A 15656-nucleotide genomic window follows, 5' to 3' on the forward strand; every position below is an offset into this window, starting at 1 on the left:
TTTAAGTCCGTAAAGAGATTTTCTTAACCTGCAAACACGATTATCCCCTGGTTTAGCAAAGCCGTGAGGGACTTTCATGTAGACTTCCTCATGTAAGTCTCCATGGAGGAAGGCGTTGTTTACATCCAGTTGATGTAACTCCCAGTGACGTATGGCAGCAACTGAAAGCAAACATCGTAAAGTTGTAATCTTGGCAACTGGTGCGAATGTCTCATGGTAGTCTAACCCTTCAACTTGCGTGAACCCCTTAGCAACCAACCGTGCCTTAAAACGCTCAACAGTGCCATCAGATCGGTATTTAATTTTATAGACCCATTTAGAGTCAATGGCATGTTTCCCTTGCGGTAAAGGCTCCAAAGTTCATGTACAATTCTCTTCCAATGCACGAATCTCTTGCTGCATCGCATGTTGCCATCTAGGGTCCTTGGCAGCTTGATGGAAAAATTTAGGTTCATCTAATGATGAAATGGACGCCAAGAAAGCTTTGTGGCTGTTAGTAAAACGAGAGTACGATAGACAATTTGAAAGAGGATAGGACATACCGGAGTTCGCTGATGGAGGAGGGCCTTGTGATGGCGCCAAGGATGGTAATGGTTCATAGTCGAAGCCAGAAAGTTTTGTGGACACACGTCGGGACCTGGCTGGTCGTCGAAGAAGAGGGGAGCCGATTTCATTATTGGTGATTGGTTCAGATTGTGTGGGATGATGAATTTCAGGTGTGTTTTGGTTGTAGGATGGAGAGCGGATTGGGGAAGTCATTATGGTAGTTTCTTCGCTTGTTTCATCATTTGGATAATTGTTAATCTGAACAGGCTCGATTTGGTTTGAGACGGCAAGATCTGAAGGAGGTGTTGATTGGCAAATGAGATCAGAAGGTTGGTCTACCGATGGTGATGGAACTGGTGTGTTTAGGTTAGTGTTAGTTTGGAATGGAAAAATCCTTTCATGGAATATCACATCTCTGGACACAAGTAATTTCTGCCTTTCCAGATTATAAACCTTATAGCCCCTCTTTCCATGTGGATACCCCAAGAAAATGCAACGATGTGCTCTAGGTGAAAATTTGTCTCTTGGTCTATCATGGGCGTAACATAAGGAGCCAAAAACTCTCAAGTGGTCATAATCGGGTTTCTTATGAAACAAAACTTCATAGGGACTCTTATTGGCAAGAATGGGAGTGGGCATTAAATTTATGTGATGAACTGCGGTAAGAACACATTCTCCCCAAAATCTTAATGGCAAGTGGGCATGGAAACGTAAAGAGCGTGCTACCTCAAGTATGTGACGGTGTTTTCGTTCCACCCTCCCATTTTGTTGTGGTGTATAGGCACATGTAGTTTGATATTCTATCCCATGATTAGTGAGGAAATTCCTCATTCTGTTTGAAACGAACTCTCCCCCATTATCACTTCTTATCACCTTGATCCTGGAGTGGAATTGGTTTTGCACAAGATGGTAAAACATGGTTAGATAATCATAAGCTTGTGATTTATTTTTCATAAGATAAACCCAAGTACATCTAGAACAGTCATCCACTATGGTCAAGAAAAAATTAGCACCACTTAACGAAGGAATTGAATAAGGACCCCAAACATCTACATGAATAAGCTCAAAACAATTGATCCCTTTTTTATTGCTGATAGGAAAAGATAGACGAGTTTGTTTTGCTCTATGGCATGCATCACAAACTTCATGAAAGTTTTTAGAGGGAGATTTCTCAAAAATAAACTTAAATTTGCTAAAAGGGTAATGTCCTAATCGCATGTGCCACAAAACATAATCTGTTTCAAGAGTGCTGTGACTCGCCATTCCGCATTTTCCTTCCATTTGGTAAACGCCATCTCTCAGCTTACCCGCTCCAATCAGCGTCCTCGTATGTAGGTCCTGAAAGAAACAGAAGTTAGGAAAGAATGTGACTGAGCAGTTTAGGTCATTGGTTATCTTAGAAATTGAGAGAAGGTTATATTTGAAACCAGGTATGCAGAGGACCTTTTTCAACTCTATGTTTGGTGTAATGTGTACATCACCAACATGAGTGACTGAGAGGGAAGAACCATCTGGTATTTTTACATTTGGGTATGTCAAAGCATGCACATAGTGATCAAGTTGATCCTTGTCTCCAATCATATGATCAGAGGCACCACTATCAATAATCCAAGGATCATTAGTCATGGAACTTTTACCTGCAAAGTTGGCTAAACCTTCATTACCATTGTTCTGGTTGGCGGAGGATGTGAGAAAAGACAACAGCTTGGAGCATTGATCTGCTGTTAGTCCCAGAGTTTGTTGAACTTGATTTTGTGCGGTGTCAGGCTCGTGGTTAACTGGTCCCGAGTTTCGCCATTGCTGTTCACCAATGGTTGAAGATCGAGATCCCGATGTGGCTATATTGCTGTAGCCTTGTCGTTGCCTCGGGACACCTCTTCCACCTCTTCCATTGCTCCCACGGTTTTGTTGGTTGTTATTTTTCCAATTGGAAGGATACCTTATGATCTCAAAACATTCTTCTTTAAGGTGTCCACTTTTGCCACAATGTACACATCTCTTTTTAGATCGATTCGTTGAGTTTTGGCCTCTGTTGTAATAGTTATTTTCGTCACCATTTAGCTTAGTTGCAAATGCTGCACCTTCTAAAGCTGATGGCTGATCTGTATCCTTTGGCGTAAGAAATTGTTGCTCCTCTTGCAGTGCCAAAGAGAAAATTTTGTTGAGTTGAGGTGTTGGTTCCATTGATAATACATGAGACCTTAACCGATCAAAATTGATGTTCAAGCCCAGTAAAAACTGATGAGCCTTTTCTCTTTCGCGATGTTCTTGAAATCTCTTTGCTGCCTCACATCTGCAATGGGGCAAGGGGTCACAAATTTGTAGTTCTTGCCACAGGGTCTTGAACTTGGTATAGTATTGTGTTAAGGGTTGTCCATCTTCTTGACTGAGATTTGAGAACTCCTTCTTTATTTTGTAGATACGGGGTGCATTACTCTGCCCATATCTCTCGCAGAGTTCATCCCATATCTCTTGTGCCGTGTTCGCATACACAACACTTTCTTGTATGTCTTTTGCTAGAGAGTTTCTTATCCAAGCTTTAACCATAGCATCATTCTTTTTCCATCGTCCAAAATCTGAGGAGTCTGGTAGTTGTAAACTCCCATCAATGAATCCACCCTTACTCTTTGCATACAAGGCTGTCTCCATGGAGTTTTTCCATGAAGCAAAGTTTTCTCCTGTAAAAGGTGTGGTGACAAACACAAGCCCTGGGTGATCTGAAGGATGAAGAGTATACGGTGAATCATCATGATTCTGCACCGCAGCGTCTCCCCCTTTCGTTGATCTTTCTGGTCTTTCTCTTTGATCTGCCATTGAGGTTATTGGCGAGATGGAGTCTAGTTCAAATTGTTGAGCCTAGCTCTGATACCATATGGAAAAATATTGATGAGGAAGATGAACCAGAAAGTTAAATCTCCATACATAATAACGTAGGTGATATATACAACTTTATCTGTACAGCCAATCTAGGAAGTTAACAAATCGGTTGCTAAGCTTGTGCCTAAAGAAAAGGAATCAGATAAATCTATTCTAAGATAAGGATAATCTAAACAAGGAATAAAATATACACAAGAGATTGTCAAATCTCAACAAATATTGCATATTAGGAACTTAAGTTGTTCTTGTGGCTAGAATAACCTATATTACATATATTAAAATATATATAAACAAATATAAAGGCAAACATTGAGCATTTTGCCTCGTATTTTGAACTATTAAACGTCGGTTGTTTTATTTCTACGTAGATGAATCTTAATGTGTATACAAAATAGACTTTATTCTCACCATATAAGTTATATAGGAGAGATCGCTATCAAATTAATAAGCAATATGCATTGGTTTTAATGGCTTCCGAAGGGAAATGACCAAGTCCAAAAAAAAAAAAAAATCATTAATAAATAAAAACCAAATTTTGACGTATTATAATATTAATGTCCAAAACAAAACAACTTACAACACTAAAATTGTAATTTTCCCGAAAGGTCGGTTTTTGGTTCGGACTTGGGCTCCAGCTTTGTTTCTGGTTCAGGAATATTGGACTGAATGGGTAGGTAATTAAATGGCTTTCTTGATGTCGTTAACAAGTGCAGTTTCGCTATCAAAATTGGTTGGCCGAGTTGAAAAACACACGAAACACATTCAAGCAAGATAAGTGAATTTGTCTGCACGATTTTGTCATACTATTGTCGTCCGTGAAAGTATACCGAACCAATAATAAATTTTCCCTCTAATAAATAGAAAATCATGGGTTACTAGCTAGCTTTTTTTTATTGGTTGATGCATGAATATCTTTTTAAAAAAATTATAATTATTAAATTTTAATATGAAAAAGATAATGTTTTTGTGAAATGGTCTTATGTATATATATTTGTGAGACATATATCTGACCCAAATTAATATAGAGCGAAAAATAATATTTTGGTATAAAAATAAATTTTTTCATGTGTCGAGTCGGACAGAAGATTTCTCCAAAAATTGTAATCACGAGACGCTCTCCGAGAGTTTTTTTGAAATAAAAAATGGTCAAAATTTTATATTATTAACGAAAATAATCCGATAAATTGAAAAGAACTGTCGGTTTTTTTGAATAGTAAAGGACTGTCGTCGGTGTTAGATTCTCGAAAGTGAGTCCATTATTAATTCCAAAAATAAAAATAAGAAGTTGAAGGAGTTTGGGATATGTCTACAGTACAATATATTCTAATAATAGAAAAAGAAATGTACTCGAATGAGGATGATAAACGTCACATCTGGCTTCTTCAGCGACCCGATGAATTAGGTGAGAACAACGGCTGGTAGTTCATCTTTAATATAAATTTATATATCCATTGAAGGTTAAGTAGATATACTACACTAAAAAAATTAACAACATTGCAAACCTTTGATGAAATATTATTACTAAATTTGATTTTTTCTATTTTCTGTTAAAAATATCATATATATTACAAAGTTTAAGATCATTATAGTAACTACGTTAGTATGAATTATCGTAAAAAAAATATTTCCAATTTTACCTCATCTGAATAGATATTTTATTTTATATACTTATTATTACTTTTAACAAATCTCACCGATCTTTTTCTACATTTCTCTCAACTAATTTCTAAAGATTTAGTAACGTGTGTGTCACTATGCTAGCATTGATTATACTCGATTGGTGGTGTGTCCATAGCTGTGAAATTAAGAATGTAAAAATTTGTGTGAGACGGTTTCATCTATGAAAAAATATTACTTTTTATGCTAAGAATATTATTTTTTATTGTTAATATCGTTAATGTTGACACGTCTCACAGATAACGATTCGTGAAACCGTCTCACAAGAGGCCTACTCTTGAAAAAATCCAAATCGTAGTGTGTATAATCGACTTAATATTACAGGAAGAAGATTTATTTAAGAAAATTTCACTCATCTCATTTTGTCTATTTACAATTTTTGTCACACGTCTTGTCAAATTTCATTTTTAGTTTGTCATCTTTTGATTATTATTTTCAATTTTAGTATTTTTTGACGTTACACTTATGTTGTGCCGACATAGCGCTGGTCTATATAATGTCACGTCAGTGCTCGTAGTATAAAAAAAAATTAAAATTATCAAATTTAGAAAGTTACGATAGTAAAACTGAAATTTTACCACACATATTGATTAAATTGCAATTTTCTCATCTATTTAAAAAATATATTAATATATTAATTGGCGTCGATCATGCTCGCTTATGTCATATAATAATCATCACTCTCCGATGCCCAAAGACATCGACGTGATTCTCGAATTATACATTAGAAAATAACAAATCCTTGTAGTACTGATATTATAACACCAGTCTACCCATTTTATAAAAAAAATTATAATATTATCTTTACAATAAAACTACTTCGACATAAACTACAAAATACATGCTAAAACACATAGTAATGTGAGTTTCTTACAACATTGGAATTGCAAACTAACAACATTTCTCTATTCATTCCTTCCATAGTAGATAAATCAGCCCCAAAACTCAACCAATTCTTGCTACTCTAATTCGTTCTGATTCTTAATGGGTAATCGGAATGGGTGAATCACAGGGCAATCGCTCAATAAACAGGTGACACTTTTAAAATAGAAATACATAAATATTACATGTATAACATGAATCAAATATTATAACAGGTATTTGAAAAAAATATAAAAATATATGCATTGAATTATATTATGTTCCTCATAGATAAATCGATATCGGTCATCTATATGTTATTCTTCTGAATAGCGAGACCCATGATAAAGAAATCGAGACCAAGAAATAGTTAATGGTCAGTGAGGATAAAAGTATTCATGCCACTTATTTCATATATATATATATATATATATATATATATATATATATATATATATATATATATATATATATATATATATATATATATATATATGGTTGATGCTGTGGATACATAAATTTTTAAAAAGTAAGTGTTAGAAAGAAATTTTAAAGTTTATTATCATGTGATGAATGTCTTAAATTAATAAATTTTTTTATGAAAGTAGTTAATGTATTTAATGATGGAAGTTAATAGGTAAAATAACATATAAAATAATATTAAATATAATAAATAGACTATACATTCGAGATATTAAAAAAAATGTGGCTTTCGTATTTGGAATTGAGCGATTATACGTGTGAAGTGGATAAGTATTGGCCATGTGATATTTGCAAGATTTTTTCGATTATCGAACCTCGGAAAATAACGTTCCTCGTCTTTTTAGCTGACCCAACATGCGATCTGTACAAGCTGCTTTAAAGAAATAATAATGTATTAGACCCACATGCAGAATATATTTATAAATATATGAAATAAAAAGAAAGGTGTAGACTGACAAGAATTTAATAATTATTCTTTGGGGAAATACATGCCTAGGATGAATCTACGAGTCTCCCACATGTACACATAACATGTGTTTTTATTCAATTCATCGATTAGCACTGAATAATTATTTAAAGTCTAAATATCTTTTTTTTTTTGGAAAGATTAAATGAAGAACAAACACTCGAAATAAATCGGGAGTGACCAATGGTATGATCAAATCGTTGAAAAAGAGCTCGAATCATCAATCGAATTCGATCTTCATGCTGTGAATGGTCACAGATTCACCGGAACTCGTCGGAACCAAAGTCACCAAAACATGTTCATCATCCTCCGCATCCAAATCCTCCAAGATATCGGTGATTGACAACTTTAATTGTGTCTTAATCTTCTTCGACTCCTTATGTTTATGCGGTACATTCACAAAACTCCCCGCGAATTCTGTATTGTCAGGCGTGGTCACAACGTCGTCTTCATCATTGATGTAAACATCGAATTTGGCATAAACATCTCTGTCCAATTCGATCCCTTTTATGACCAGAATCTCTTCCTGCTCATCCTTGTCTTTTCTGCTTCTTCTTCTCTTCGGCCTTTTCACCAGGACTTTCAAAACTTTGTCAAGTTTTGCGGGTAATGCTTCTTTCGGGCCTGGCGCATCTGCGGCCTTTGCTTTGGCGAGTTTCTTCAGTTTCCTTAAAACAGAAGAGACCCTAGGTTTTGGCCGAGATTCCAGCCATGGAATCTCCACGTCCTGATAAACGTACCCGAGTTTCGTGGAATCCAAACAGTCCCGGACCTTGACACGAACCATTTGCGCATTTTCATCGTAAAACAAAAGCGAAGCATCAAGATAATCAGGGTCTTTTATATCCTGGCGCCTCCCTCCCAGGGTTTTCCATATACTCCACATCCTGTCGATATTGGAATGATGAGCGAAGAAAATAGGGTCCCGACCAGCGGAGTAGAAGTTTCCCATGTCCTCAAAATTTGGTTGCGTCGAATCACCGGTCCATAGATGAACCGGGCCGTGGGGGACATTTTCGATCGATCCACTTCCTGGATTCGGGTCATCACCAGCTTTATAACTGCTGCCGAAGAAAAGCTGCGGGGTTTTTGCGTTTGACACCATTTGCCTGTACATGACCGTCAGGTTCCTTGAAGTTTGCTGATTAGGATTGATGGGGGAACCCGACCCGCTAAAATTCAGATCAACTAAAGTTGGTGGCTGGTGACTTTTGTCCCGTAAACTGTCGAATGGTGCAGAATTCGGATTCGTGTAAATGGCAGGAATAGTCATTCCTTCGGGAGCATCCCAGTTCCAATATGGCATTACAAAAGTGGGATCGTCGATCATTTTTCCCAAGATTCTTTCAAAGAAATAGAGGTAGTATCTATGGAATGGAAAGAACAACCAAGAGCCATGGACTTGAAGCTCCAGATTTGGAAATCCGGCTTGATCATACGCGCCGTCGCAGTAAGCACAGTGGACGTTAGCTTGCTGCTTGAAGCTGCGAGGATCATCTTCGGGGAGAGCTCTCATTGCCTCCACAGCTTTGTTGAATTTAGCTATGTACGCTTCATCGGCTAGATGAGCAGCGGGGCGGACACGCAAGGTGGATGGCGGTGGAGGGAGCTGGAAATCGATTATTTTTCCTGTAAGTGGGGGACAGCAGTTTGTGGGGGCTGCGCCTGGTGGGAGGTCTGCGGGGCCACATTTTGTGATATCCGGGCCAGGGACAGGAGCGGCAAAGGCCAGCGGAGAGGCAGTGAGAGCCGTAGCCCCATACAGTCCTCCTAGTCCGATAAGCACGTCCCGCCTTTCAAATTTGGTAGGTGATGAAGATTCTTGGTCATTGATGTCTTTGGATCTGCAGGAAATTTTATGCCTCTGTTTGAATTTTTGGACAGGGGAACATTGTGTTGGTTTGGTGAAGGGAAGAGCGTAGGGGAATGTGGTGGTGGTGGTGGAGGAGCCGCCGCGAATCTTGGCGGCGTAAAGGGTGGTGGCAGGATGTGGAGTGATGGATGACATGTTTCTTGGCTATGACATACTGAAGGTTCTTGGTACATTTTTATAGGAGAATGATGCTTGTTGCGATGATAAAATTTAAAAAAATCAAACTATTCATAGCAAGTAGATTAAGTAAAATATTAAAGAACATGTTGGAATAGATCGAAAGAAGAAATTTCATCTACTTCCAAAAAAATTGAGTTTGAAATTTATATAATAATTTAGATGAGTCTAGTCCAGGCATTCACTTAAAAACATTTTTATAAACCTCACACAAAAAATCTGGCATTCTATACAAAATTTCAATTTGCATGTGTCTGATTATAAATTTGGACTTGAATCGTGATTTGCAATTTAATTATGTTGATGTTTGTATGTCCATTCCCTGGAATCGGCTGGAAATATTCTCTTTTATATATATTTGTATATATTGTAACATCTATTTATATATATATGTGTGTGTATGTGTGTAATATAGTTGATCCTATATGCTAATGAAAATAAACCACTTTAATCTATTTATATAATGAATAGTTTAGAGGGGCAGGTAAGATGCATGGAAAAGTAGTTCGATGACAGCAAAGATTGGCAGCATTTAAATTATAAAAATTATATATGCAGGTCGGTTGATAACCCTGCACGGTCTTATATTGTGGAAAAATAAAAGTTCTCTGTAATTTTTTGTAAAATGAGAAGTGGTTGATTCTATAATTGATATTAGAGTTAATGTCATGTGGTTTATGTACGGTTTAAAATATTATAATTGTATTGTTATCGTCAATTATAGCTTTTTGGAGAAATGACAAGCGTTCCATACTTAATATGTATTAAATTCAAATTCATATATTCAATTATCATATATTACAAGAAATAAAATTATTGGGTGGAGGATTGTTATAGTACAATAATTCATTGTTTTTATTATAACCTGATTGGACTGATCGGTTCGACCAAGAATTGGTTACGGGTCCGGTCCAAACCAAAATTATAAACTGTTTTAGGGGTCAAAACGACAAAACTGATAAAGAACCCGTGGATTGATCTTGAATGGTGAACCTATTGAAAAACGGTCCTATTGATTCATCTTCTTTTAAAAATTTCTTTAATTGGTATAAAAAATCAATTATTTCTTATATTCCTTCGAAAAAAATTATTTTTTGTGCTGAAAATTTTATTTTTATTATATATATGTATTTGGAATTTGAAATTTTTTAGAAATATTATTTTAATAGTATTATAGCTTATTTTGATTTATCGTTTTGTTAAATATATATACATAATTATATTTGATTATATATATAATATATATGTTTTATATATTTTAAATTTTGATACATATATATATATAATATACAACATATATATATATATATACATATTTAAAAAATATTAAATATATTATTTTATATAATATAAAAAAATTAAATGCAAAAAATTTAATTCCAAACGGTTGAACCATTTTTGAAAAGTATGTAGAGCAGTTCTATTATTGATCCAGTCATGAAAACATTGTAATAATGGATCTACTGATAGAGCAATCAAAATTTAGCGTTTTAGCTATTATACGACGTAAAAAATTGTTTCCACCGACTATAGCATTTAGGAAAACGATACACACTTCTCCTACATAAAACATGTATGTTTACAAAATACTTTTAAACACTTCAAAACATTATGATTAGTTATTGCCTCGATACATAAATATCGAGTAATATATCATAACTATATGTATTTCATGGTATAAAATTATGCAGCTCAATATTATAACTTAATAAGTCTAGATAATAAGATTAATTGCTGGGAATAATAATCACAATGGAGAGGAATGATCAAAATATAATATTTAGAGATATTGGTAAGATATAAAATATTTAAGTTATATCTTTCAATAAAACAAAAAGTGTTCCATCTTACATGGTTGAAATCATGTTTCGGATTATGATGTGTTACAAGTAGAGCAATTGTTTGGACTGATATTACTATAAACTGTAATTATATCACTAAGAGAGCGGAATGACATATAGACTACAATACAAATTAAATAATTTGAGTTTTATGTCATGCAATCATACATTTAATTTGAAAATATTCATGGCAAAACGACAATCATATATTCTATCTCAAAATTGACATTAAAGTCAGGTTCACGTGTTCGATTCTTATGAATTACAAGAAGTGCAATTATTGAGTTGATGATTGTAGGGGTTAAATAATTGCTATATTGAAAGATCAATCGAAACTTAATATTTGAGCTATTGTGCGATTTAAAAGACATTCACCAACAACTATAACTTTTGATAAGTCGACAAAATATGTATGTTTATAAATATTTTCTAAAACAGATTGACAAGATATTTATCACGAAAAACAAGTGTGTTTATAAATATTTTTAAACCAGATTCTCAAAATATTTACTGCACTCACATAATGTGGCATGAAATATAGATATAATTTGGCTAAGAAATGAAATGGTTTAATTGCTGAGCTTCAACAATTTGCGAAAGACATAATTTACAAATTCTAGGTGTGGGAAATAACTTTGCGTCCTCTGACGGAGTACTGTGCTTCACTAATATTTCATTTGGTATGCTTTCTCTCCCAACAAATGGTCCACTCCTTTGAATATTGGTTTGAATATAGGATAGATCTTTTAAAATAACCCTGACGTGGAAAAGTTCGAAGATACAAAGAATTACAATTAATTAAAGAGTGAAAAAAATTTGTATTTTAGTTATACTAATCATTTGTGATGCTCCTAAAAATGTCACATCTAGACAGACTCAAGCTCATATCTAAAATTGATCTAATTTGCCAAGAGACAGACCTCCTTGTTAACCAAGGTCGGAAAGACCATGCCCACTCTCTTCCAAAAAAGGCTGTGTCCACGGATCATTTCTTAAGAGCAAAACCCATTAGTGTGGCCGAGAAATCCGAGCCTAATGACATATAATGAATGTGAAGACATCTTCGTTAGTAGATAAAAATCCGGACAAACATGAGATCTAATAGATTGTCATTGAGATAAAGCAAAAGTCCTAGCTGTCAATAAGAGTCATAACCGTCGTGATTAGGGAGTCTTTTCATATGATGTTTCGGGTTTTTATTAAAATTAATCTAATTTTAAAAATTTTTTTCAAAAATAATTTAAAAAAAAAAACCATTTCAAAACTACCCCAATCCGCGCTTACGGAGCGCGGACGCTGCACACGTGGATCAGCGTCCGCGCTCCGTAAGCACGGACGCTGGTCTATGTCAGCATCAGATAATATTAGCGACGGAAAATATAACAAAACCGTCGCTAATTTGCGACGGTTTTTAAAACCGTCGCTAATAATAGCGACGGTTTATAATCCGTCGCTGTAATGGAATCTGCCACGGTTTCAAAAACCGTCGCTCATTTAGCAAGGTTTTAACCGTCGCTAAATGCCTAAAACCGTCGCTAAATGCGCATAATTTAATCAGACGATAAAAAAGACAAGAAATAGGGGTGTTCATCGGTCGATTTTTTTCTCTATCTGCACTATGCACTAGGCGTGTTCATCGGTCGTTTCGGTTTTAAAAATATATGATCCGATACCCGAATCATTTTTCTTCATATTGGTTCGGTTTTCTACCAAAACGGTTCGGTCGGTTAATTCGATTTTGATATAATTATTTAAATTAATAATATAAATATATTGTAAAATATAATATGTTAACTTTCTACATGTTTTCTTAGTAAAATCTTTAAATATAAGGTCTAAATTAATTAAGAAAACAACAATCAACTAAAAATTGCTCAAAATAATTCTTCATTCACTAAATATCATATCAAAATATATAAAATAAATAAAAATATAAAAAAAATCATTAATTTAATGAAATTTCGATTTTTTCGGTTTTGACATATATAATCCGAAATCGACCAAATAAACTTTGGTTTAATATTTAGATCTCAATTTCAAAATTCGATTTTCGGTTCGGTTCGGTGTTCGGTTTCTTCGGTTTGGATTTTCGTTTTTATCCGAAGTTTGAACACCCATAATCTTCACTACAAAAAAATGGCTTTTCGCAGCGCGCAAATTCTCTTCCCGCAGCGTATATTGCACGCTACAAAGTTGCAGGCCGTTGAAAGTTCAAGATTATCCGCAGCGTATATGTGCACGCTGTTGATACAATTATGTGTAGAGTGCGTAGAGGTAGGTATTTCGAAATTAAAGTGTGCGTCATAACAACAAACAAGTTGAAATTGTCACATCGATAATATTGGATCGTCGATCGGGATTATAATGAGATTAATATAATGAGGACATGGATCGTGGGCTTGCAAGAGTATAAGCCCATCATGCAAATTTATTAAAGTTGAAATTTATTAAAATTCTAATTTATTAAAGTTCTCATTTAGCGACGGTTATGGCGACGGATTATAAACCGTCACGTGTGTTAGCGACGGTTTTTAAAACCGTCGCAACTTAGCGACGGTTTTGTTATATTTTCCGTCGCTAATATTATCTGATGCTGACATAGACCAGCGTCCGTGCTTACGGAGCGCGGACGCTGATCCACGTGTGCAGCGTCCGCGCTCCGTAAGCGCGGATTGGGGTAGTTTTGAAATGGTTTTTTTTTTTTAAATTATTTTTGAAAAAAATTTTTAAAATTAGATTAATTTTAATAAAAACCCATGATGTTTCATATCTCAAGTGTGATTATACCCTAGCAAGAATCCTATTGCAACAAGGTAAATAACATATCTTGTTTTTATAAATATCAGATATTGGTCACGGTTTTACAACAGTTTGGTTTGATAAATGAGATAATTAAAAAGACATATAAAAAAAGAAATTATGGATAATAAATAATATGATGTGATAAAATATACAATGTTTGGTGTGTTTTTAATGTGATTTTTTTTTTTGTGTATTTTCTTATATGACCAAAATATCCCTTTACTATTTTTTTTCCTAGTCTTTTTTAAAATTAAATTCGAGTTATAGATTAAAAATTACTACTACAATTCTACGTGTATAATTTACTATCCAAAATAAAGCGAATTATCAGCTTTTTCCCCTATAATTTTTCATCGATATCCTTTTCTTTTTTAGTTACGATGGAATGGTCCACAAATTCCATAAACATGAAGAAAACAACATATTAACTAACCTATTTGCCCGGTATTTCCTTCAATATCAATCTTCTGTAGCTGAAATGCATTGAAAAGGACTGAAAATGAAGTAAATGAGCAGTAGTTTTTCAATGAAGTGGTCGAAGAGAGCAATGACCAAAGAAATTTAGTTTTCCGAAATCAAATCAGGGCACATCAGTAAACAACAAGAATCAAAATGGAAGACATGATTAATTTATATTTGTTTAGTATGACAATTTTTTTTAAGGTAAAACTCGTAACTTTATTGAATAAAATCATCCATTACAAGCTTGATCAACCACGATGGAAATTCACCATTCACCCATACAAATGATGATGGGAAGAAAAAGCAAAATGAGCAATATTATGAGCAACTATATTCGAAGAACGACGAACATGAATGCACTCAGAAATCACAGGGTTCTTCAACCGCTCTGTAATATCTGCTGCACAAACACCAGTGTACCCAAGATCATCCTGGTTGGTAGTGACTGTCTGCACTGCCAATAAGGAAGTTTCATTTTTACCACATGTTATAAGTGTGGATAAAATGACAAATATTCAGTCTTACAATTAGTATCAGTGTCACGAGTTCGATTTAATTTGATTGCAATAAATACACTCACTGTGAGGAATCGTTGGGGTGCAATAATTAACCATATTGAGGGCAATAATATAAATATGGCACTTCGACTGTTATACAATTTAAATGATTTGAGTTTCACCGTCACCATATATTATAATATTTGATAAATCGATAAACGCTTGATCTTATAATATGTTTATGAATTAATATAAAAGTTCATGGATCCAATTTTACCAATTAAGAGTACAATAATGCACCTCAATATTCCTTAAAAATTTCACAACAAAATTCAAAAACCAAATTTAAAGTGACGGCCCTCACATCCTTGGGTGAGGTGGGCTGATGGTCTTGATTCCTTCCAATACTAGGTTCGCAATCTTAATCCGAACAAGATTCAGCTGGAACGAATGTTTCCTTGTATTTTTCTGACAAGGTTAGGATTTAGGAACAAGTATAATTAAGAACAGGTCTCCTCTATCATATCTAAATTTGTGAGACGAGTCGATCATTTAAAATAAAAAATAATATTTTTGACATAAAAATAATATTTTTCACAGATCGAGTCAGATAAGAAACTCATCTTATAAAATTTATCAATGAGACAGTTTATATGAGTTTTGTGAATAATTATAACTAGTACTCTTGACACGCAATGTGTGAATGCACATAAAATATTACTGTATAAAAATTTAATTAAAATAAAACCTTATAGATTATTTTTATATGGATTTAGTTTTTTATAATAAATTTTAAACGACATGATTTTAATATTTATGTCATTCAACTATCGTAATTTTGGTTTTTAAGATGCTAATAAAGAATTTTGATATGCACGTAGATCTGAATAATATATCCTATCTGTTGATATTGACAGAAGAGTTTTCTAGGAGGTTGTTAGATTTCAATTTATAAATTTTTTAAAATATTTAGCCATCAATAAATTGAATTAATTGGTGGAAAGTTCTCTTTTTGAATTAGTTATCTTTATTTTCAAATTCTCATACACAATAAAAAAAAATTTGCCCAAAAAAAATCACCAAGACTCACTTGT

At 34.1% G+C, this 15656-nt stretch overlaps 1 protein-coding gene across 1 annotated transcript; it reads right to left on the reverse strand.

Moving 5' to 3' along the window:
- Positions 1–6891: 6891 nt before the first annotated feature.
- LOC140836779 (aureusidin synthase-like) lies at positions 6892–9205 on the reverse strand. The gene has a single exon (XM_073202556.1). It carries the CDS (start codon positions 8916–8918, stop codon positions 7131–7133), a length of 1788 nt encoding a protein of 595 aa, XP_073058657.1. The 5' UTR covers positions 8919–9205; the 3' UTR covers positions 6892–7130.
- Positions 9206–15656: the final 6451 nt, after the last annotated feature.

The sequence above is a fragment of the Primulina eburnea genome, chromosome 7 (assembly GCF_022965805.1).
Source record: "Primulina eburnea isolate SZY01 chromosome 7, ASM2296580v1, whole genome shotgun sequence".
Classification (NCBI taxonomy): Eukaryota; Viridiplantae; Streptophyta; class Magnoliopsida; order Lamiales; family Gesneriaceae; genus Primulina; species Primulina eburnea.